A 25,000-nucleotide genomic window follows, 5' to 3' on the forward strand; every position below is an offset into this window, starting at 1 on the left:
CCTGGAGGGCGATGTGGCGGTGCACTGGCTTGTGGCGAAGGACGGATGTTCGTTCCTGAAGAACTTGCCAGAATACGAGGCGGACCTTGGTAGTGCACGAAGAGGTAATTAGATACTGCAAATTATCATCTCCTACGAGGTACCTAGCTCGGCACCTGGCCGTCATGTTATCAGAACCCGAGAATCCTTGCCCGTTGTAATATCTCTCGCTTGGCTTTTGTTTGTTTCCGCACCAAGACGACCTTTTTTTTCACTTGAGAAGAAAAGTGTTTTTCGCCTTCTCGTCCTCAGTCGGTGTTTTCGGACGTCCATCGCTCTCTCTTCCATTCCTTCCCACCCAAGCCACCCCTACCTCCGACGTTGGGACCTTTTGTTACTTACAGCACCCCTGCCCAGGAGGATCAACTGCCATCTTATGCTTATCGATGCAGGAGTAGTGGCTTAGCCCCCTCCATCACGACTGCCATCGCTACATACTCAGCTTCGGGCCAAGGAACGATAGGCGTAGGGGCAGAACTGATACCACTGGACCACTGTTCGTTAGTATTGATTTCTTGTCCCTACCTGTTATGTCGTGAGATGCACACACAGACGTCCATCTGCCGACGATACCCTCCCCCGCCCTGTGGGATGCAGTGCTTTCAGGAAATCTTTGGGGCATGATGTGCTTATACAGCATGTACAGCATGTAGGATCCGTGTCTATATCTCTCTCGGTGCCCGGTGTTCAGTGTGCCTGTTGGGTGCCTGTGGGGTGGGTGTCGAAGGACAGTAGAGAAGGAATGTGGGGAAGGGAGTATCGCGTCAGCTGAAGTGATACGGAACCTTGAGAACTACCAGGTACCCATGATAGTGCCTGTGGACCAGTACTTCCTCAGGTACCGGTACTTGAGTTCGGATGAGCTTGCTTGGCTGCTTCAATGCACCAGGGACAGGCGATGGCGATCATGCTCGCTTGCCGCTTTTGTGTGCCTGCTCGCAGGAGCAACAGCCACCACCGTGGTCACCGCCAGGCCCCATCCGCCCACCAGTTCCTGGACCAGTGCCCATTGTGGCGTTCTTCAAGAGCCCACCAACGGATTCTGTGTGCGAGAGATCTCCGTGGCCCCAGGGGATCGAGATGTTTCTAACCTTGAAGTCCTGGACCGTCCACGAGGCGGCACGTCCTTCGCGTTGAACACCGACTCTGGCTCAATAACCCTCCACGATCGGGCCCATGTGAGACACCAAGGATTCGAATGGGATTCCTCGTCTTATGACGCTCCTCCTCTTCCGCACCCAGATGCCGTGAACTGCCGCTGCTGGTGGCCAAATCAGGTGGCTGCGATGCAGTTCAGCTGCTTTCTGGACAATATCTCGCTCTATGCCGCTGACTTGATCGAAATACCTGCCTGAGATGAATTCAGCCCCACTGTCGGTCTGTATCGCGACTTCGAGGTTGATAACAGGGTTTTCCTCTGGTCTGAGCTGGTCTTAGCGTATCGGTGAACTGATAGACATACGCAGCAGCTGCAGTCACGGTGCCTTGTGTCATTGTTTCTCGGTACCTTGGGAGAATTGCCCCAGTGGTGGCCGACTCAGGTCTATCCACCGCCGCGGCTCTGGCATCGGGAGGATTTGCCCAGCTTTGAAATTGCATCCAGTATACGATAACAGACAGTGGCCATTTTCTGCGAGGACGATGTTCAAGTCTCCCCCAGTGACACGTTGCTCGAGCCAGTGGATCAAACGTATGGAACGGCTTGGAGCGCGTCATCAAGTATGACAATGAGATTTCTATCTCCCCAGCACGATTTTGTCGGGCCAAAGTGCCTTGACAATGGTGTTCGGCATTCAGTTCGTGAAACATCTGGAGATTGCCGCCGCTGACGTTCAATTTGCACACGCGCACTCTCAGGTATGCCTGTATGACTTGGGTATGGTGCTTGCTTCCTTCCCCAAGAGGATGTATAGGTCTTCAGCGATGCGCAACTTGCGTCTCGATCTCGGCCGGACTATGTCTGGCTCACTGATGATGTACCATGGTCGTTTCCTCGCCGTCCGGAACCAGGTATCGAGTTCTGACGCGGAGTCGATGATAAGCAGGTAAGGCAAAGATCCGGTGGAATAACTAAGGGGTGGCGGCTTTCTTTTGTTGACCGATAACCCAAACAATCAACAGGACAGGGTGCGTAATGACGCCCTCGGATGGGCTGGATATAGGAGGTGTTGCCTGCACAGCCTTCTCAGGAAGATCCAAGGAGCCAGGATCTGACCTGATCTGATGAAAGTTGATTAACCATGCAGCTCGCATATGTTGGGGAGGAAAGGTAGGCATTCGACTCTGCCAAAGGATAGGGACGCGCTGACGATCAACAAGAACCAACATATCACTCTAGCCGGCAATACACAGCTTGAGTAACCACATCCAGGGGATGACGCTACGATTCGTCGACATCCTGCGGTATTGTCCACTAGATATATTGACGTCTACAGTCCTCTCCCCGAGTTGTCCGAATAATTGAGTCTGTAGCCTGGAAACGGCCATGCAAATAGGCGAGACCAGGCCGGTTTTAGTGGCGACGAAGTGCTGACTTCGGTAAGGAGCACGGAGTACAGGACGCCTACCAAGCACCTTGAGCAGCCCCCAATATGGCCGTTCCAATTTGCGACATGTCTGTCTTCGGTCCGCTGCTTGTCTGCTAGGCTCGTTGGCTGGATATCAGCCGGTTTGCCCAAGCTCCTGCCAGGGGAGTGTCGAGGCTTCATTTTGCGGCTAGTGTGTTGGATTGTCTACCCCGGTCTCTGTGTGTCGTTACGTCTGATCCTCTATTCAACAACTTTAGCCGAAAACTAGCGATCGCTATATTGAAGAGAGCTGATCAAGGCGGTTGGGATGGCGCATTCCTTCTCGTTCAGGTGTGTAGCGAGCGACAAGGCTGCACACCCTCTCGCCACAGAAGAAAACTGCTCCACATGAACCACCGGAGTTTGGACAGCCTTCCGCTGCCTACCCAAGTCGTACCACCGACGCAGACCACTCCCTCCGCGGCTTTTAACCTCTCCAGAGTCAATTTGGGTGTCCAGACCTGAGCACTTGGCTTTTTATCCAGGGTACTGCCCTTAGCCATCGGATCAATGGCTGCATGGTCATGAGCTCGACTTGGAGGACGAACTCAGAGGCACCCTTTGGCATTGCAAGAATCTTCTACACCTGAACAAACATCGCAATTCGACCCCGAGGTGCCCAGTCTCTGGTGCTTCGAAGCTCCCTCGCTACCCTGGGCAGCTGGAAATCACTGTTACCAGCCACTGTGGCTCACTTTGTCCGGCTTGCACTACAAGAAATCAACTGCTCAGGTGGCAGACTTTTGAACCAGAGGAGGACTCTGCCCAGCTTTGATCAAGAGATGTGGTGTGAGTGTCATTGGTTGGCTCCTCGGAGCTCTACTCCCCTTGGACGCCATGGTGGTGAAGAAATGTAACCCTGATCTAATAGGGGAAGCAAGCCCCTCGCCCGTGGAACGACTAGATCTTCTAAAGCGCTCCACAACCCAATGAGCCGGTTGGCCGGTTGGTTGGGCTAGGGCTTATCAACGCGGCGGATAATATCGTTCTGCTCTGAAGTGATTAGAGCCGGGTGATGTGGGCTGCTGTACGGCCTCGCCTCTGCAGTCGTGCGAAAAGACTTTTCTTGGCTGATATGTGCCTGATCTATCAGCAGCACGCACCTCGTATCCCAGCGACTGGGGCCCAGGAGCTGGCTTGGCCACTGCCTGCACACACACTGGCACCAATAATCACACACACATCTACAATACAGACTACAGCATACAGACCTTGAGCCTCGAGAACACCCCATGGTGGACGCGCAATGGCAATTGTCCACAATCAGCCGTCCGTCAAATCACGGCAGCTCTCCATGCCCCATTTTGATGGAGCCTCTCTCCACCTTTTCCCATGTGGAATGGACGTCCAGATTCCCGTCATTATGACAGCTTAATTATCCGGGGACCCCAAAGATGCCCGCTCAATCTGCGGGGAAGGGGCACCATTTGGATGGGGCCCTTTTGCCTATAGTTCGAAATAACTTCTTGGTGATCTGAAGCGGCAAGGAGACCAACCACCACACCACCACCACACCACCATGCCGTGTGCAGACAGGCAATATTGCTGACCACAATTTAGCCGGGAGGATGTTTATGCCAGTATGGAAACGGGCCGAGCACACGCAACACACGCGCCCACACAGGTCACGTACGAATTCTATATAAGTAGAGATCGCCGGCCCAGTGTGTATCTCAGTCTGGCGGATCTTGTCCCCTCTCACACACCACTACCAGCTGCTGGTATTGTTGTAGCAGGCCAAAACCTCGTCAATACCTCTTTCCAAAATGGCGACCACACAGGAGGAGATGTCCAAGCTCATGGCCAATGTCAAGCCGTGGTACAAGGACCCTTGTCGGCGGAAACTTTACGCGCTGTTGGTGATCGCGCTGCTCTCGGCCGCGACCAATGGATACGACGGGTATGAGGAACAGACTCTTTTCTTTACGACATGTTCTAACCACGACTTCCAGCTCGCTCATGAACGGAGTGCAGTCCATCACATACTACGAGAATTGTACGGCATTTCCCAATATCATGACCACGCATAGATCAGATCGCTGATTCAGGCTCAGACTTCCATCACCCTCATGGCTCGACGCAGGGATTACTGAATGCTATACAAAGCGTGGGAGGGGTGGTCAGTAAGTGCACACGCTGTCAGACAGTTGTTCTACGGGAGAGGAGGCTGATTGCTCGCTCACAGGTTTGATTCTGGCACCTTACAGTGCCGATTATGGAGGACGCAAATGGACCATCTTCCTCGGGTGCTTGATCGTTGTCATTGCTGGTGTCCTGCAATGTTTCTCGGTGAACATCCACATGTTCACGGCTGCTCGTTTCTTGAGTAAGAAGCCGCCACCGTCTTTCTCTCTGTGCTTGGCGAAATTCGACTGACATGACGGATAGTTGGTCTCGGATCTGGCTTCTCTGGTCTGGCTTCGCCGCTCCTTATCACTGAGCTAGCTCACCCGTGCGAGCGTGGCAAGATCACCGCCTTGTACAAGTACGTCCGTCCCTCGCTTTCCAGAACACAAATTTCCACGAACCACGAACTAACTTATTCTGCAGCACACAATACTACTTCGGTGCCTTTCTCGGAGGCTGTAAGTCGGAATGCACGCAGATTTACCAAGTTTATCGCTGACATCTTGTTCAGGGATCACTTTTGGCACCCTCTACATCAAGTCCAACTGGTCATGGCGACTTCCCAGCTTGCTGCAATCCGCCCCGTCGTTCGTCCAAGTCATCCTGGTCATCCTGCTGCCGGAATCTCCCCGTTGGCTCATGTCTCGAGGGAAGGACGAGCGCGCCCTTGCCATCCTCGCAAAGTACCATGCCAACGGTGACCTGGACGATCCTCTGGTCCGGTTCGAATACGCCGAAATGAAGGCCTCCATTTCCCAGGGCGAACAAAAGGGACGTTGGTCCGAATTGCTCAGAACTCGTGAGTCTTCTTCCCCTACAATGCTGTCCCCGAAATATCCCACTAACAGGAGGTTTTATAGGTGGTAACCGCTACCGAGTCTTTATCTGTCTCTGCTGCGGTGTCTTCTCCCAGTTCTCCGGCACTAGCTTGACGGCGTACTACCTGCACAACATCCTCGAGAACATCGGCATCGACAGCCCCAACTACCAGAATATGCTCAACGGCTTCATCCTGATGGTCAACATGTTCGAGGCGTGGTTCTGGGCCTGCATGGTCGACCGGTTTGGCCGTCGCCCGCTGTTCTTGATCGCCTCGAGCGGCATGTGTTGCACGTTCGCCATCTGGATTGCCCTGACCGCCACGCAGCTGCAACATCCCAAGCAAGTTGGATTCGGCAAGGGTGTCATCGCCATGATCTTCTTCCACAACTTCTTCTATAACTTTGCCTGGTAAGTTGTGCCATCTATTCCACCTCTCTTTCGATCATGGCTAATATAGCTGCTCTTGAAGGATCTCTCTCAATGTCGCGTACCCGCTCGAGATTCTCAGCTTCAAGATCCGCGCCAACGGCCTGTTCATGCAAGGCCTGGCCACGAACATCTGCCTGTTCCTGTCGCAATACCTGATCCCGATCGGCATCGATGCTGGCAGCTGGAAGTTCTACTTCTTCTTTGAGGGATGGCTGGTCATTCAGCTGGTGACCGTCTACTTCTTCTTCATTGAGACGCGCGGCGCCACCCTGGAAGAAATTAACCGCACCTTCGACGGCGCCGACGCCGTTGAGGAGATCAAGGCAAAGGCCAACGAGGCCGTCGGGATTGGCGACATCACAGAACTCGGTGGCCGCCGCAAAGGCGATGAGGACGGCGTCGGTGTCGAGATCACCCACGTGGACGAGATTCATGAGAAGACTTCATAAAGAAGAATACACGCATGTATACACTATGTTTTGCCGATCCCGTCTTCACGGACGCGGAGGTAATATGGGGACGAACGGCTCACGGGTGAACTGGAGTCGACTGAACTGGACTAGATCAGTCCAAACAAACCCACCAGGTCTCCCTCTTCTCGGGAAAGGCAGCTCTGGGGAACTGATCTGGTCAGATAACTAGTTAGTCGTGTGTTCCGCCACCCAAGGGGGACGGGGGGAAGGGTTCCCACGACACCTCATCAACAACAGCGAGCAGTATTTTAGGCTATTAGCAAACAGAATCCCCTGGATAGACACGAGTTTCCGCTCCGATCGTGATCCATTCCGCATTGGAGAAGTGCTTGCGAATTCGCGACTTTCAACCTGCTCAGTGATCTACCAGGCTGGTCTGGCTAATAGTTCCATGCATGCATTCGTTCATTCATTCATTTCATTCATACTCGCCTCAAACGAACGGACACGTCCTGGCCCATGACACCCACAAGGCCATCCATCCATCCGCCCGTCTTATCTATTCGTGTGACCCATCTGACGACGAGTCGATATGCCGACTATTTAGTCCGGAACGTGTACATGAACCCCAACCCTTCCTTGCACCACTTGATCGTCCCTCGCCTTTCCGGTTCGCTTGCCGCATGGGCTTCGACACCGGTTACCATATCATGGTAGTTGGTATGCTGGTTCCCATCCTTCCTCAAACCCCTGCCTATGCTACAGCACGACGGGATGGAAAGGCGACCACACGACATCGTCGTCGATTACGCTGCTCCCTGCCTGCCCGCCTGTCACACGTGTACAAGTTTTCCCCAGCCGCAGAGTTGCGTCTTGTGTGACCGAGTGAGTCTATCTGTTTGGCTGGCCTGTCTGCGTACTACCTGACTGGAAGAAGGGGTTTCAGGGTTCTGCACTCGGTAGGCTGTAAGCACCCACCTACCGACCTACCCACCCACCCGCCGACTCATCAACCCACACGTGCACGAACAGGCGAGTCGAGGCGAGGCCAGGCGGACGTCTTGATCAGCATCGTGGCAAACAATCAACCGACGGACCCAGCGAGCGAGTCCTCTGGCATCCGTCTGATGCCCTTCCCCTCCCCTATTCCTCCCTTCCTATTTAGCCGGGATCTCCCCCTTGTCGGACACCTGTGTGCCGGAAATAGTGCCTCTCGTCCGTTTTGCCTTTTCAAAAAGCAAAAAGACAGAGTGTTTCGCCACTTGAGAGCTGGTGATTACTGTAGGCGCTGTACTTGGTCGTAGATAGGGACGGGGGCTGCCTGTCAGGCGATTCACGAGAGTTTGGACAGGTGTGCCGGCTCGTTGTTTACGCGACCTCCCCCCTTTTTCAATGCCTCTTTTCTCTTTCACCCTCCTTTTTGCGCTTGATTCGCAGCGCTGGAGATACCGGCTTGCGCCGTTCGATTTCCGTAGGGAAAGAAGGAGACCTACCTAGATCGGACCAAGGTGCTTGCTCCCATTGGGAGGTTGAAAGCGCGAGGGATGAGATGTATGTGTGACAGGAGAGGATGGAGGTGACGGTGAAGGCTCTCATTTTTCACTGGTGCATCAATGAGCTCAAGCTGCCCCTCTTCCCCAGCAGCCAACGCTTCCATATTGCACAGCAAGGAATGCAGCCATGTCCGGAGATAAGGATGTGATCATGGTCCAAGATGTCTGCTCACGGATTCGCGCATGTACATGTGTGTATGCGTGAGTGCAGGCGTATCTGTATAAAAACTCCCTTGTCCGCAGATGATCTATGGGCTCATTAACCAGCATATGATAATGATATTGCAATGCATGCTCGATCGACCGTCATGGCAACTCAGTATGTATTGACTTCTCACACCGCCCTGCGTGTGGCCTGGCATGGGATGATCGAATGCGAACTTCTCCACTGCAGGAGGTAAACGGTCTGGCAAGCGGGACGTTGCATTCGCTGTCTGGGAGATTGGGACTTCGGGCGACTGCGACCGTGACCGTGACTGTGCCGGTGCCGTGGGATGTGTGAGAGGTGCACGTGCTGTGCTGGGCTGTGCCACTGAGCACAGCCTCACTAACCGGTTGGCCTGTCAGCTTGGCCAATCAAGCGACAGATTTTTGCGATTTCTGGTTTGGACTTGTGTTCTTGTCGTTCGACGTTCTTTGGCGTAGACCTTTCAGAATAATTGATATGACTCTGCTGGCATTTCTAAATTGATGGCTGGATGTAACATTCCCATTGTTAACGAGGCAGACTCTCCGGATACCCTGCCGACCGGCATGGCACTTGCCGTCAGATCTATCATGCGGCCAGAGACAACGACAATTCGAGCCCATTCGAGATTTTGTGCAGACGCAACATACGCCCGCCTTGTTTGTCAGTCGCATGTCTCGATGGAGACCAGATGTGTGCGAGATCATCGACGAAGTGCGCCGGCTTGAATGGATGCTGTGATAAACATCACCCACCATTTGGCAGTAGAAGCCATGTCGCTCCATCAATAGTTCATCCCAGTGCAGATATCCGGGCATGTAGGTGTATAATGTCCATCGAAGACTCAACTGGCAATATTGCTGCCAAGTCCATAGGTATAATATATCCCACAGGGAGTAATACCAAGCCCAATCCCCCAGAAACTGTATCCGAAAGTGGAAATCTTGACTCGTGTCGGAGACGGGCAAACGATGTTCAAACACGTGAGCGGGAGCAGCTCGTCGACCCTGACATCTTTATCATCTGATACACGGAGAGGAGGTCCGCATAGAGCCAGGCTCTCCCTTTTGTGGTTTCCAGTGTGGTTCAAACCTCTCCTCATTTCTTGCTCGACGAGGTACTCACGTCCTTTGTCGTATTTTTCTGAGCTGAAGCACTTCTACGGGAAAGCAATCGCTAATTCCGAAGCGACAAGTTGTCTAGAGCCACCGTTGTCAGTCGGAAGACATCGGCTCTAGGAGGCCGGCCTTGAAATCTGAAGCATTGGGGGGAAAGGCAGCTAGGCTGTCCTGAGAACGACTGTTGTGCCTCCAAAGAAATTGCAGAGGCTCTGCTCAGATCAATCCCCTGGAAACAACAAATAGGAGATCCTTCCGATCCTTCCTAGGGGACGAAGATCCTTGTGGTGGCATGTGACGCGTGCAGTGTGAGACTGGGTAGTCGAAGTCAAAAGGAAATGAAACGCCGCAAGCCAGCCTCGAAGGGAACTGTTCACACTGCGTGTCTCTGCTTTGCTGGAGCATCACAACCAATCCGACCTTTAGACAAAGCATATGCACTCGGCCGCGGAGCTGTCGAAGCAGACGATTGTCCTCATCGAGATCGGACAGGGTCGAGACCAGGCCTCCCTCACTTATGGCGCGAATATCAGCCTCGACTTGTAGTCACAGAGAGCGTCACAAACAGACCCTTCGCTAGTGCCTTGACCTCACGTTTCCGCTATGCAGTGTCCGGCATGAAAATGGTAAACTTTTCGACCAAAGCTGATCTGCCGCCGCGGAAAGTGGTTGGTCAAGTCCTTCTTTTCCGGCAGCCATACTCGCAAGGGAATGGAATGATCTGTTAAGGTCTGCGCCGGCTGTTTTGAGGTGAGGTAGAGTTTGTAGCATCTAGTAGTAGCATTGTGGTATACCGAAGCGGCAAAAGGGTTAGTTAACTCAAGGAGCCGCCGCCGCCGATCCTTGCGTCGAACTCAACCAGCTCTCCCGGGTTTACTGAGAGTTTAGGATCGAGACGCATACGTCGTCTATGCATTAGCCATACTAAGACTTTGCTATTGCTCGGATGTGAAGGGCTGGAATAGAGCGAATTCCTGCATTGAGGATGAGTTGCCTTGTTGACGAAGACTTTCTTCCTCTTGGCGGGGGGATCTTGCAACTTTACATGACGTACTATTAACGAGAGAAACAGACCTATAGGCAAACCCCGGCTTTATTATCGTGGTCCACCCCCAGAACAACCAGTAATGTTCCTATCAACGGCCCCCGGATGAGGAAACACGACGTACCTGCGTCCTCGATCGTCGCCTATTATTCGGATCCCCTTTGACCCGTTCTGTCGATCTGTGTAACAGGGAGATTGTTCCAGAAAGGGTTCAGCCTGTCACAGGAGCTGGGCCGCGCCGTCGTCCCCACTCCTTTTAAGCTTAATATGAGGTCCTCCTTACCGACTCGCCGAGTCTTGTTGATAGACACTACTATACCAAAACTATACCAAACTCGGACGGGGCACTCTTCGTGTATACTCAAGCTTTGGAACTGTGTCTCCCCGTCCCTTCAGCCAGCCCATCGCAGCTTTCACAAGGTTACACAATTTCGACGAGGGAAATTAAAGCAGGCAACATCCCCCGTTGTTATTGTTGTTGTTATTATGGTAGAGCCACAGTGTCAATGATCGGCTCGACATGCCTACGGTAAGTGCTCAACCTGGGATCTATATCAACGTTTAGAATCCCGTCGTTGTGAGCATAGGAGAAGTTCATCCTACCATCCCATCAACCCACACATTACAGAAATAACACTCGTTTTTCTTCCGCTCCCAAAGCTCACAATGGCGTCCGCTCGTTTCTTCGCTATCTCCTCTATCCTGTCCCTGGCCGTTGCCGGCGTTGTCCCCAACGAGCCCAGACAGGTCAATGTCTGCGACACCGGTGTCTACCCGAGCTTGCAGTGTCTCGATGTCTGGGCTCCCGCGCAGGAGTACTGTGCGTCCTACTATCCGGTTCCATGCACCACCACCATCACCCAGACCCTGGCGCGCAGGACTGCCGCTCCTGCGCCTACCAATGATCCCAACTCCGCCCTCTGGCTGTCCGTGAGCGCCGGACCTCAGAGCGTTATCTCGACCTTGTGCGGCTGCATCCAGAGCGCGACCGTGTGCGATCCCGGTCTTCCCGAGGCCACCGAGACTGTGACGGCCTCGGCAACGACCACGACCACAACCACGACCACTCCCTCATCGACCACCACGAGCACCACCACAAGCACCACTACTTCCACCACGACCACCACAACGACCACGACCACTACTTCTACCACCACCAGCACCACTACTACCACTACCAGCACTACAACAACCCTTCCTCCGGCCCCCGCCCCGACGTGCGGCTCCGCGGGCAGCTGCGGCACGTTCCAGAACTGCGGCGGCAGCGACACGTGCTACTGCTTCGGCGACAGCGACGGCATCAACGCGTACTGCCTGGAAGACCAGTCCTGCCTTGACGCGGTGCCCTGCGTGACCGACGCCGACTGCCCGAACCAGGTTTGCATCGCCGACAACAACTGCTGCGGCTTCAGCTACTGCGCGTCCGGCTGCGCCGCGCCCACCAAGCGGTCCGTGGCCTTCTCCGGAAACGCTACCGAGGAGCACCGCGGCTTCCGCCGCGATTCTCTGTACGGCTCGGGCTTCTTCGATGCGTAGAGGATATGCACAGGAGAGAAAGTCCTCCCGCTGGACACTGGGGAGTGAGTGGGAAGTGCATGAGGTGTTTCAACGACCTCGTTTCTTTGAGGTGATGTCATTCGACCAACTACGCCGGATCTAATACAATATTTCTTTTCATACCGTTCATACAACGGTTTTGCTCCTTGGGGAGTACAATTATATGATAATTTGACACAAGATTTAATCAGCTGGTATTTAATTCCCTTACCAAGCGTCGGTCATGCTCACGCCGCTCCGTGACAGCAGAACCATTCCACTTCTCTCTCTGTGTCTCTCTTCCCCCTCTCTAACCCTTTACCCTTGTATTGGCGATGTATGGGTTCGTGTGAGACAGGATTAAAGTTACTCGAGAGCCTTTCCTTGCAAGTTCGGAAGATCGGGTGGGAAAAGGGGGGAAAGGGGGCCAAAAGGGATACGGCTGGATCCTGCCACGATCAGGGTGCAAGGAGATGTATGTTACCATCAGCATCGCAAGCATGTGGAAAACCAAGATTGAGCTTCGATGGAAAATTTAGAAAGGTTTTGTTTGGTCTACGGCATCAAGCAGCTTGCAGTTCTCCTCGAGAGGGGGGGAACAGAATCGAAAAAAGCCATTTAACAATCTCCTCTCCTGTGCAGTCCAAACCTCCTTTGTCTGTCGAGATTCCCTCCCAGAAGACAAAAGATACCAGGTTCTTCTCCAGTAAGAGACATTGAGCCGGGTTGTTAATATTGGCATTCGCTCATTCTTCAGCTCCAAGTGGTTCAGGGAATGTGATGCCGCAACGATAATTAAATCTGGCAGCGGTCACTTGTGCAAGGTTCATCGTCTTGGATATGGTGGACTAGATATCATAGATTCGATGATCTCGCTGTTATGCTGCTCTAAAGATGAGCTAGGACGCAGAGAGATCTGGCATAAAAGCTGACACAGGTAAGAGGAGGACAGTTCGAAGCTGAACAGCACAAAGACTTCTCTATTCGTGGCCACCCACATCTTTCGATTTCTCTCCCTTCGCCAACACAGATAAACTTGGAAAGGATATGCTGATCACTAGGATTCCAATGTTTGGTGATCTGATGCTGGTGCCTGGCTCGACAAGCTTTTCTAGCTGAGGCGTAGTTCCTCGGTGCCAAGTATCGGCAGATGTTATGTCCTTCCATCAATGTTCGGACATGACTATTTCCATTCTCATTCACAGAAGATGGCAGCAGGTTTAGAGAACCTGCAGCGCGAGAGGTGAATGATACTTCACGTCATTGTTTATTCGAAGTCCTTCAGAACAGCGATCTTGTTTGTTCGATGAGAAAACGTGTCCAAGATGCCGTGGAGCCCATCGCCCAGATAACGAAAGTCCGTGCTGAATGATGGCACTCGACGATATTGAGAAGCATCCACAGGTATAATTCCGGTGGATAATTCATGCTGTGTTGAGTCTCCGGAGGAACACTTCATCAAGTCGGTGGCGAGATGGTACCACTCGCCACCGGAAGGCGCGTGACGTCCTTGGAGAATTAAGCAGTAAGGATTTGGACGGAGGTGCTTGTTTTGTCGACCACGAGACGGAATGGTCAGGACTCGACAATGTCCAGCAAAGACCCGCCGTTTCATGAAACTTTGGTATCGTCAACGTCCATAGCACTGACCTCCCGCACCGTCGATGTGTTCTTGTCAAACACAGCCCTCAGCCCAATTCTGAATTCGGACATGCGCACACCCAAAATTTTCAGAATGGAGGTTTGCCTCGAATCGAGCGTTTCTCCTTCCTTGCAGACCAGATACCCCTCCTCTTCCTCCATCGACCCTTCCGGATGCTCTTCCAACACCACCTTGCCCTTGACGAGGCGAGTGGGGATGCCCAGTTTTCGAAGGGTCGGTTCAATTTGGACCGGCAACGGATCATCCTCGCCGCCTTCGACGCCGTACTGAGTATGAATTTCACCTGGTGGTATTCTAACGTCCCGGGTCGCCACGCTGCCGCTGCGGGCAAAGTCCTGATTCAACCAGTCCGCAAAGTATTCTTCGATCTCTGTAGGTTCCTGGTTCGTGAATAGAAGACCAACTTCGCCTTTCACGTAGGGCGCCAGGGCTCTGACACCAGGGACGCACTCGGTTTCCTCCGTATGTCCCAGCCCCACCGTCAAGACTTTGTTCTTTCCCATCATTATCCTTGATTCACTGAAATCCGCGCGGACCTGTTTGAGGAAGTTGTTGCGAGTGTTTTGGACGTCAAACACCCAGATGTACGAGTACTTTTCCGCGGCATCTTGAACATTTGCGGCGAGCCGGCGGACTAGCTCCTTCCTATTTTTCCGCACCTTTGAGGTGGGGACGACTCTGTTTCGCTTCGACGGAGGCATGGTGAGGGATGGGATCGAGAGAAAGGCGAGGGTAGTCGAGGACAGGAAGATATTTCTGGTGTAGTCAAGCGGTGCCCAGGCTTCCCACTGCGCCGAAAAAATAAATTTCGAAAATTCAAAGCTAAGAGGAAGGTAGGCCGAGCTTTGACTAACCGTCTTTGGCTAACCATCTCGCCGCTTATCATTGGTCCAGATAGGGTATTCTTTAAATCCGCCAAAGTCCTTCAAGCTGATTTGGAATCCTAGCAATTTCTCTTCCAAGGAACAGTAGAAAGGATGTCAGTGCAAAGGCATCACAGAGCTGAGATATTCAAGTATGTACGGTAGATGTTGGCTAACTGGCACCTCACTTGCCCAGCTGGACGAAACACCGCCCCGACATCCCTATGTAAAGCCAATGCTGGATCTAAGCCCACGATTGCCTGCACGACCTTGTCCCACCTGCTTTCGCCTACTCCTGCGCTTTGACAAAGTCGATGACGGCAACATTAGGACCTGGCCAGTGCTTCCGCGCACGTAAGAACCACAGTCCAATGGCGAAGAAGAACACGAAGAGGAATATCGGACCGGCATAGTTCATGTTCGAGGCGGTCACCGGCAGCGTACTCGGAATCGGCAAGAACACCATGATGTACAGCGTATAAACGAGCGCGAAGCTGTTGACGTAAACTCCGTACTGGCCCAGGCTCCATCCACCCAGCTCAAGAGCCTTCCCACCATGCGACGCGGTCCAGCGCGCCAACAACATTGCCGAGATCGCTGTCCCGTAGGAAAAGTAGAGCGCCAAGGACGACAGCGCAGTGATAGCTCCAAAGGCGGTGGTGGAGCCAATGTTCAGTAGTGACAGTAGCATAACCACGACGAGTGAGAGCCAGATGGATCGTATAGGTACGCGGTGGGTCGAGTCCACAAGCGCAAACCAGCGAGGTAGGCCTCCATCCCGAGACCAGGCCCAGGTGAGCCGCGACACTGAGGCAATGGATGCTATGTTGACACAGAACGAAATAACAAACAGTCCACAGACCATGGCAGTGGTTGCTTTGACAGAACCTGTCACCTGGAGGAGGATGGTGATGATGGGAAACCCCGAGCTGAGCACTTCGTCGATGGGCCCCATGGCACTGAGGATGGCGATCACCATGGCATATGCGAGCACACCGTTCATGGCAATAGACCAGAACGTTGCTCGTGGCACCGCCTGGGGAGCTTTCTTTGTTTCCTCGCTGAGATGGCAGGAATCGTCAAAGCCGGTGAAACTCCACGCACAGGTGAGCATCCCCAAATTCCACGCAACATAAGTGTTGGACCAGCCTGAAGACACGGACTGTTCCAAGAAAATGTACTTGGCGCTGTGGTGGCCGCCCAGGACGACCAGGACGACCAGGAACAGGACAAAAAGACAGACATGGAGGATTCCAGCCACAAGCTCGAGCCATGGTACAAGGGCAAAAGTCGCACCGAAGGAATTAATCAGGCCCTGAATAAACAGGATCGCGATCATGATAAGCGTGATGTGCCAAGTTTCAGGGACGTAACTCGGATGATTGAGTATTGCCAGCTGCTGCAGGATGATGGCGGTAATGTTTGCAATGCCGGCGAGCAACGAAACCCATCCAAACCACGTCATCCAGCCCTGCATCCAGGTGATAAATCGTTTCATACTCGACGGAGCCAGGTTGTATGTCCAGTGATATTGGGCGCCAGCTATGGGAATGGTCGATGCCATCTCGGCAATGGATGCTGCCTGTGCGATGGCCCCAAAATAGACAATCAGGACGCTCCACGCAAACGTCTGAGGACCTCCGTTGTAGAGCGCAAAAAACATATTCCTGTCTCTGTAAGCTTCGGTGCGACGCCGATAGTAACATCCGATGAACTCACGTATTCATTCCCTCCCACGTGCTCATAAAGGTCAGAGAAAAGGCAAAGATCTGGGAGAAGCTGAACAGCCTCCGAACTCGCGTCACGCTCTCAATGGTTTGTCCATTTGCGCCCGTGCTCGAGGCAGCTCCATAGCCAGATTCCACATGCTCACCACCTGGGTCAGTTGCAAAACGATTGATTGTCAGCTGCACATCTTTATCCACTTTATGCAGTTGGTAAGCATCGCTGTGATGAGACATAGTAGCTATATTTCCAGGTAGTCAGTCGGGGCAAGATATACCCTCGAACAGATGTCGTTGGAGAGATTTGGCTGAGTATAGAGAAACGCCTTCTTGTCAAGGCAGAGCAGGAGGGTAGAAAAAGTCGGGAAGAGGGAGAGCCATGGAGAAGTGCATGATTAGTCCCATGAAATCGAGACCGACTTTATCGCGGTGGTCAACAATGCCCCTCCTTTAGCGAGCACTGCAGGAGTTGACTGCCAGTAGCACAGGTCAGTAGCAACGGGGATGGATTAGCCCAGAGGGTACGGAGTATTCCCAGCTGCACGCTGTGAATGGATGACACGCACTCGGGTGCCATTGGATGTTGGACAGCGTACAAGCTGGAGGGTTTCAACCCCGAAGCAGCGACCAGTCCAACGGAACGGCATTACTGAGCAGGGCGCGTCCTAGACAAAGACAACATGCATGATTGTCTGCATGCTGGTGATGTGGATGTGGTGGAGATGTCAGCGGTTTCAAATGACGCCGGGATTTGCTCAATTGCCTCAATGACATTCAAATGACAGTCCCGGTTTTGAGGCCCCCTTCCCCATCGACGGGGTGTGTCCACCCCATGCATCTTCAACCACCCCAGCAGCCAGGATTCCTTGGTCAATTTGGCGTAACGACCATTTCCCACTCAGGAGTCCAATCCGCACTCCCACAGCTAGCGGGGAACATGTTTCCGTACGCAAGCCTTTGAGCTAGGAGGTACACACCTATGCATGTACAATGGGCCAACGCGCTCTTACGTCGATCCTCGCAGCTTGCTTCGCTGCGCAATCTGCTGGGTAATTGGCGGCATTTGGCCTGATAAACATGCTTTTTCATACAACTCGAAGCAGCAGAGGAAACGGTCTCAGCTCCCCAGATCATTCCGCGTTTGGAGCAATACAGCATGGCCTAGTCTTCTCTGAGAAACTCACGTGTGCGATCAAGTCCACAAATATCTGGCTAGACTGGTGATCCCAAAGAGGGCTCGGCTATAGTTTGTAGTAGAGTTTTCTCCTGTTCTATACTGGAGGAAAATCTCCATTGTTGGTATTTTCCGAGCAAAGCCAAATGAAAATAGTTGACATCCTTGATCAAGGCACTGGATACAAAGCAGGAACAGATTTCCTCCCCCGTGCCATGCCTTGCTTTCTTGTGGTGGTAATAGGCTCTCCGGGGCCCAGTATTCCCCTGACACAAGCCACGGGGAAGGACCATCAGGGCCGAAATTCTGCGCGGTGGGTCTAGGAGAGAGTGCTAATAGTGATGCTGTGCTTCCGCTCGGGATGGAGATTCGCGATTGCCCATCAGCCCTACCAGCATCATCATTATTATCATCTGTCGCCATCGTATCCTCATATCCGACCCTGTACACTACCGCCCTCAGTATTGCATTCTTCGTCAGCGTCTTTGGCTCTCATTGAGCGCCGAAATATGCTTGAGGTCAGAGTGATGGCAGGCAGCTGAGAGCTTCCACCTGCTTCGTGTGGCGATCAGTCAGGCGGCAAAAGATTCACGAACGCAAGATGGAGCTTTGACACGACCCTGGTGAAATTACGGCCATGATGAAAGATATCACAAACACCGACGGTGTTACCACTGCCCCATGGCGAGTATTTGTCGGACGAAACTTGGAAAAAAGCAGGAGCCCCTGTGTCAGCCGTCCTTGCAATCGTCGTAGGGTGTGCCCAGAACAAAGAGAAGAATCTTAAGCATTTCAGGATGAAGGTTGCTGGCAGCTGCCGTTGCCGAATCACAATCCAGCTCAAATCGATAAGCAGAGTCTCGATGCCGCCCTCCGGCATTCACAGCGCTCGAGCAAAGAATCTTTTGTGGGCACTCGAGACGAATATCCCGGGCTCGAAGTTCCATCGGGTTACCAGCTGATGTGCCTGGATGGACAGAGCCACACGCTTTTGCTGCCGCAAAGGTTCTTCCTGTCGCGGACCGGAGGTGGATCGTTGATTTAAGTGATCATCCTTTCCAATTTTTTTCTCCTGTCTTTCCCGGTCTGGCACAATTACGACTTTCAACACCGGTCAACTTGACCACTGATCACAGGTCTTTCTGGTCTCTGTGGGCCGGATTGAGCGTAAACTTCTTCGGAGGCGACATGCGGGATTCCCAATCGGAGGCTGCCCGCTTCAACGGCCCAAGCGCAAGCGTATCCAATTGCAGGCTGTCGGTATTCATGTCCACATCGAGCCTGCGAGTGCGAGATAGGAATAGCTTTGCATAGGCCGCCGCAGCGGCCGCCGCATACTCTTGCCACATGTTGTTCTTATGCGAGTCGGCATAGTCGCAGATCCCACGAATCACCAGACATCCACAGGTCTTCATCACCCCAGCCGCCTCCATCTCCACGCAGATAATGGGGTAGGCCTTGTGCAGGCGGTCCCTCAACCGGGCATCCTTGACCACTTGGTTTCCCGAGGCGATCATGCCATAGAAGACGCGGGGAGAGTCTCCCAAGCGCGGCAGGCGCTCCACTTGTGGCCCGTCGCAGCTGTCACAGCTGTCCTGCTTGTGCCTGTGGGCGTACGAGGCCACAAACAGCTTGTCCTGGTGTGGTGCCGGGCGTCTGTACTCGGGTCGCGGCCCTCCAATCACTTCGATGTATTCTTGCAGCTGGCCGAGCGACAGGTTGGGATCCGATCTCATCTCGCTGATGGCCGTCCGCAGCAACGGCGGCGGCGGCTGAACTTGCCCGGTGGTTTTGAAGAGGGAGTTTTGCACCGCCTTGCCGAAGTCGTACTGGATCACCCCCGTGCTGACTGCAAGATCGCCCAGGCGGATGTCATTGTCTGCGGACGGCACGCCGCCGCCGATTCCCACCACCAGGCAGAACTTGATCGCTGGGAAGCTCCGGATCATGTGGGCTGCCACACTGGCGGCGGTGTTGGTGCCAATGTCGTCGGATGGCAGGCAGGCCGCCACAACGTTGTGACCGGCCATCCGGCCCAAGGCGTAGTGATTGCTGTCCTGGTCCACAATTTGCAGCATTGGGTGGGTGCTGTCCAACAACGCCCGCACCGCCAACAACTCCTTGTGGAGGGCACACACGATCCCCACGTGGTAGTCTTCATGAGAGAGCGTCATGGAACTGCCCTCCGACAGCATCCGTCGCAGCGACGCCACCGATTGACCAGTCGTGTAAAGACTCCTGTCACTTTCGGAGACAATCTTTTGCAAGGGCACCTCCGACCTGGCCGCCGACGAGTACAGGCTGGTTCCAATGCCGCTGTCAGTGAACTCCGAGTCTGCCTCGTCGGACGAGGAGACCGGTTCTTCATGCGTCGGGTCGCCCGTGTCGCCCCAGAACCAATTGTAATCCGCATTGTGGCCAAACACTACCGCGCCCTGCTCTTTGCACAGCACCGATTGACTGGGGGACAACATGCGACTGAAGTGGGACGGCAGCAGAACCTGGGCCAGGTTGGCATGTTTAGCCGGCCGTCCATCACATGGACAAGGGTCAAAAGCCTTGTTCAGATGGTGCCAGATGAGGTGGTCGGTCAACCGCATCGGGCAGGCTCGGGGACTGCCAAACCGATCCATGATTTTATACATGTCGGCGATGCTGGCGGCCAGGTAGAACTTCCGCCGAGGCAGTGTGGTCCAATATTCACACAACCCGCGGCTGTTGGCTGGCTGAATGATCTCTCCAAATCCACTCCCAAACAACGTCACCGCATGGATGGCCCGGGTAAAGTCCACCCATCCTTTGCCCATGCTTCTCAACTTGCAGACCCGAGGATAGAGAGGATCTTCGTTGGTGGCTAGGTCTTTAAAGTCCCATCCCTCCAGATACTTTCGTGGGGCAGCTCTTAGATTCTCCCCGTTCCGCCCGGCCATGTTAACCTGATGGTCGATGATCTTTTCCAGCAGATTATATAGCCGCTCCACTCGGTCCTGTAGTCGAACATGACCTCCGGAGTTGTTGAGCACATCCGGAGATTCGGTCGTTCTGGTGTGGTCTGAAGTTTGCTCCTCGCGGCCCCGATAAATGTCCAGTTTCAGATTCACCGGGTTAAGCAGGACTGCCATCGCCGAGCTGGCAGTGTAAGGCCTGCTGGCCTCTATCAGGTCCTCGGATCGGAACACAAAGGCAGACTCGAGCTCGTCGGTCTTGTTAAACTCCAGTGAGGCACGCAGTAGGTGGAGCAATGCACTGCTCCCATTGATCAACCACCCTCGTTGATAATCCACGTCCCACAGCACGACATATTTCTTGGAGATCCACGACAACTTGGCCATGTACCCCGCCTGTACAATTCGAAGTGGTCGATCTTTGTGACCGACTGTGTATGGATTGGGGCTGGTGATCAGTCTGCCTCCTGTGACTTGGATTTGCTCCAGTTTACACCCCGGATGGGGTCCCTGCAGTCCCGACCGTCCCACCGCATATTCGGCATTCTTGGATCCTAGAGACGTAAGAAGGTGCCACACATGGTCTCATCAGACTTACCGGCGTTGTATCTGATTTCAGAGCACCACCCCAGCACGTGCCGAACATTTTCCAAGTCCGAGAGCTGGAGGCCTTCCGCATGCGCGATGTCGCTGTCCAGGTATGAGATTCGATCGCCGTCCTTGTACAGAAGGTGCCACGTGAGCAGGCCTTCACTCAGGCGGGTCGGAATCAGCAACGTGGAGAACCCTTTGATGAAGAGTTTGTTGTCAAACATGTCAACTAGCTGGGTGTCGGCCAGGCCGGCCATGACGTCCAAGGGAATCTCCAGCCCTGTGCCCGACTGAGATCGGCGAGGGATGGGATATCCTTCGACAATGACCGGCTTGCGGAATAGGTCATGCCAACACTGGCCGTTGGAGCGGTGATCATCCAGTCGGTGCATCTGGAAATCGATTTCGCACAGGAATGTCCGTGTCTGTGAGAGGGTCTGGTTCACGCGGAGATTCTTGATGTAAGGAGCACAGCCTGCTACACCATCTTCATAGGGAGACGAACGAAGAGCGGCTCCCAGCCAGGCCAGCTGCTCAGCGACCTCTGCCACCGAATTGGCCGTCCCCACGGCCTCCACGACCAGTTCAGAGCCGTGAATCTCGGCCGTGAGCCTGGTTTGGTCAGGCAGTTTACCTAGACCCAGTCAGTATGAGGGGTATAATCAAATCAAAAACCTTTACCAGAGCTTTGGCGTGCTACCCCTTGGAGGACATTTTTGACCAGTTGAAGGAGCTGTTTGCCACTGGACGGCCAGGTCTGAGCCATGTATTGGATGCAGGTAAGCGCTTGGGCATCACAGGCGGATCCTGTCAGAGTGATGACGGTCTCTACCACCTCTTCGGGTCGTCGTCGATACTCTTGCTCCTGGCAAAAGGCCACGATGTCGCAGGCCACCCTGCAGGTCATTTGGTATGCCTCTGCCGACTTCTTCTTGCTAACCTTTCGCGATGTAGGCAAGAAATGGAGGATCTGCTGTCCGATGTTCTTCATCACGTCCGGTTCAGCTGGCTCCAGCTTCAAATCCCGTCGCAGACTCGACAGGAGCCATTCATAGGCTGGAGCAGAGAGAATAAAATCCCGATACGCGGACAGTTCTTGGGTGATTTCTCCTTCGTCGTCGTCGTCGTCGTCGTCTTGTTCCACCACTTCACCCAATTCGGAAAGGGCCAGCTCATCGAGTAGGTGCTCAACAGACTCGTCCACAGAGTCCAGCAGCACCTCGTCCTGTGGCTCTTCCCACTTTTGAAACCACAAATCCACCGCATCGGCGAAAGTCCACTGGTCCGTTTCGTCCACCCGCGGTCCAGGAATAGTCTCTTCTCGCTGATAGTACCTCCGTCCAACATATTCGACAATGTCACTAGAAGAAGTTTATTAGTGATGCCCCAAGAGAACTTTTTAAGACAAGACTCGCCTTCGGTATTTGTGGACAAACGACATGACATCGCGATGCATTTGGCTGGGAGCATTGTAGCCCACTTTCAAAGCAAAAGTTTTCAACAGCTCGGGCAGAATTTCCAATACCCTTTGCATACCCAGCGCGTCGATGTGTTCAGAGAGGACCCCATTCACCAGCTCGTCCGCCAAATCCAGCTTGTAACTCTCTTTGACTTGAGTGGGAAGATTGGAGTCAGTCGAATATACCGTTCCAGCATCATCCCATTCCTCATGCTGTTGTTCTGGAGCGGCAATTTCCGCAACAGCCTCTGGGCTCGGATAGCGAGGTGGACCCGAGTTAGAAGGTGTGGTTTCTGTTCCTTGAGCGACTTGTATGTTTTGGAATTTTTCGTGGGTCAAAGATGCGTACCCGGAATTGGTAGAGGGGTGAGGGACCATCATCTCGACAGGATGCGACGGTGGGACATCTTCCACATTCTTTTCGACTTTTCTTACCTTCTCGTCACCAAAGGACTTGGCCGATGATCTTGACCTGTCTCTCGTTCGGGCCAAGATGATATCCATCTCTGGGACTTCTATTTTACCCTCCTTGGTCTGAACTCTCTTGGACTTGATATAGACAACTTCCCAAAAGGCATCGCCTGTCTCTTGCCTATTGGCAATTCGGATCACTTCTTTAAACATCCTTCGGAGGCGTGAGGGCATACAGATCATCTGCTCTAAAACCGGGCCATCGCCACCCCTGCCTCTCCGGACCTTTCTCTCAATTTCGTTCACCGAGGCATAGATTGGCTCCTTGACACATGAGCTCCAATCGTCGCCACGCTTTAATAGACGATAGTATAAATAATCTTGGGGGGTAGAGATAGTGTCAGCAGATCGAATGTGGGTCAAAGATGCGTATCCGGAATCGGTAGAGGGGTGAGGGACCATCATCTCGACAGGATGCGATGGTGGAACATCCTCCACATTCTTTTGGCCTTCTGTTGTCGTGATATCGCTCGTAAGATCAGCAGTGCTTGTCTTGGCTTGCGGGTTGCCCTCGTCTATGGAAGAAGGGATGTCTTGATCCCTGCTTGCAAGAAAGTCTTTGGTTGCCTTCCTCGTCGAGACTTGAGGCGTTGCCCATTGGTAGGTTTCTGCTTCAGCTACTTCGGCTTCCATAGGGTCTCTCGGTGGGGAGTATCGACGAGAAGGCGAATAGAATTGAGGATTCGAGGAACTTGTTTCGGCAGCAAAGCCGTTTTTGACGGATTTCATCTTCGTATTTTCCAAACTCCACGGGTCCTCATCCGCGAAACGCTCCTCCGCGGTCTGGTTGACAAGAAATCCAAAATCCCACGTCTTTCCCCAGGGACCGAACCCGCCCGACTGCAGGCTGGTACTGTCGCCAGCAAAGCTGGATTCGAGTTTGGGAGCATTCTCATCCAAGACGATATCCTCGAAACTAGTCGTCGCTCCTGGAACCGTTGACGTGGCTTCAGCCCACTACTCCACCATGTCAATTGACGGCGCTGGAAGACACCCCGAGAAAGGGAGCGAGGGGGGAGGGGGTTGCAGAATGCAGAATCCTGGAGCTTACATTCTTCTTCTTGTTTCTTTTCGAGGCGAACGTCCACTCGTCGTCGGCATCCGCAGCATTGGTCTCATCTGCCAGGCTGAGGGGGTCTGAATCCGCTTTTGGAGCCTCTCCCTCTTCCTTGTCCCGCTCTTCTTCCTCCCGCTGTTTTTTTTTCTTTTTCGCGCTCGTTCCCAAAAACCAGTCATCCCACTCGTCTCTACCGTCTCCACCATCTCCTCCATCCCCATCACCGCCGGCGCCACCTCCGCCACTAGCACCATCTCCGCCCCCACCAGCACCCTCATCTCCATTCCCAGCCGTTTTGCCGTCGTCTTCGTCGCCAGAAGCGTACCCTTTGAATACCGGGGCTGCGGATGCTTTCTTCTCTTTGCCTCTGGTTTGTACCCCCGAAGTATCACCAAAGTCAATACTTATGGAGATGTCACCCACAGCTCTCTGATCTCGCGGGACCGGGACGGAAGCGGGAGGGGCCGGTGCGAAAGCGGGGATATACAAGCATTTTTCGGCCTGCGCATCAGTCTCGATGTAAGGTGGCGGTGTGGTTTCGGCAGTATACGGCGGTGGAGGGTCTCTGTAAGGATCGGGAACCAGCAGCAGAGTCAGAGTCTCGGACAGCTCTACCACCAGCGCTGCCGCCGTTAGGGAGATCTCATCATGACTGAACAGCTAGGATGAAGTTAGAGTGGTTTCCCACAGTAGCGTATGTCAAGGGATCCTTAAGGCATAGATTCATACCAGTGAGATCTGGTCTTTGGTGTCGGTCTCGTTGCGACAGCGGAGCTGCGACTTATGAGACCCAATGCCGCCGCCGTCAAGTGGCCATGAGAGCGACTGAAGCATCAACCCACTTTTCGAACGCGCCGGAGTGTGGGGGAATCCAAATGTAATCTCTCTATACGCTTGGGTGGTGTTTGCGACGGCGGTGGCCGTCATAGTGAACGAGGGCTGGTGGGTTGGTCGAGGGGATCATTTGTTTCGAAGGCTGCACGATCAGTCGATCGCAGACCACCGCGAGGGCGGGGCGATTTCTCAAGCGATGCGGTAAGACAAATCCGACCGAGACGTTTCGCAGAGTACGAAACCTCCAGCACGACGTCGAGACTCATCATGATGAAGGGAAGCCCATGAGGCTGAGGCGCTGCTGAAGTAGCTATTATATAGTTCCCCTTCTGCAGGCAGGACCCAGTTCAAAGGCGGTTAGGGTAGCGGACCACATCTCGAGT

At 53.6% G+C, this 25,000-nt stretch overlaps 5 protein-coding genes across 5 annotated transcripts; 2 read left to right on the forward strand and 3 right to left on the reverse strand.

Annotated features, from left to right (window-relative positions):
• Positions 1-4,372: 4,372 nt before the first annotated feature.
• Positions 4,373-6,433, forward strand: AYL99_02054 (Lactose permease; the record flags this gene model as incomplete). Its single annotated transcript, XM_018833570.1, has 9 exons — positions 4,373-4,506; positions 4,559-4,602; positions 4,661-4,729; positions 4,792-4,932; positions 4,995-5,091; positions 5,157-5,191; positions 5,245-5,532; positions 5,594-5,963; positions 6,025-6,433. The coding sequence occupies 9 exons, from the start codon at positions 4,373-4,375 to the stop codon at positions 6,431-6,433; spliced, it is 1,587 nt and encodes a 528-aa protein (XP_018696194.1).
• Positions 6,434-10,966: 4,533 nt separating this feature from the next.
• Positions 10,967-11,836, forward strand: AYL99_02055 (hypothetical protein; the record flags this gene model as incomplete). The annotated part of the gene is made up of 1 exon (XM_018833571.1): positions 10,967-11,836. The coding sequence occupies one exon, from the start codon at positions 10,967-10,969 to the stop codon at positions 11,834-11,836; it is 870 nt and encodes a 289-aa protein (XP_018696195.1).
• A 1,611-nt stretch (positions 11,837-13,447) lies between these two features.
• AYL99_02056 (hypothetical protein) lies at positions 13,448-14,200 on the reverse strand (the record flags this gene model as incomplete). The annotated part of the gene is made up of 1 exon (XM_018833572.1): positions 13,448-14,200. One exon carries the CDS (start codon positions 14,198-14,200, stop codon positions 13,448-13,450), a length of 753 nt encoding a protein of 250 aa, XP_018696196.1.
• Positions 14,201-14,651: 451 nt separating this feature from the next.
• Positions 14,652-16,323, reverse strand: AYL99_02057 (hypothetical protein; the record flags this gene model as incomplete). Its single annotated transcript, XM_018833573.1, has 2 exons — positions 14,652-16,029; positions 16,082-16,323. 2 exons carry the CDS (start codon positions 16,321-16,323, stop codon positions 14,652-14,654), a joined length of 1,620 nt encoding a protein of 539 aa, XP_018696197.1.
• Positions 16,324-18,390: 2,067 nt separating this feature from the next.
• On the reverse strand, positions 18,391-24,710 carry AYL99_02058 (hypothetical protein; the record flags this gene model as incomplete). The annotated part of the gene is made up of 6 exons (XM_018833574.1): positions 18,391-20,759; positions 20,804-21,430; positions 21,478-22,157; positions 22,233-23,683; positions 23,778-24,443; positions 24,513-24,710. 6 exons carry the CDS (start codon positions 24,708-24,710, stop codon positions 18,391-18,393), a joined length of 5,991 nt encoding a protein of 1,996 aa, XP_018696198.1.
• Positions 24,711-25,000: the final 290 nt, after the last annotated feature.

Source organism: Fonsecaea erecta, assembly GCF_001651985.1.
Source record: "Fonsecaea erecta strain CBS 125763 chromosome Unknown Scaff2, whole genome shotgun sequence".
NCBI classification, from domain to species: Eukaryota; Fungi; Ascomycota; class Eurotiomycetes; order Chaetothyriales; family Herpotrichiellaceae; genus Fonsecaea; species Fonsecaea erecta.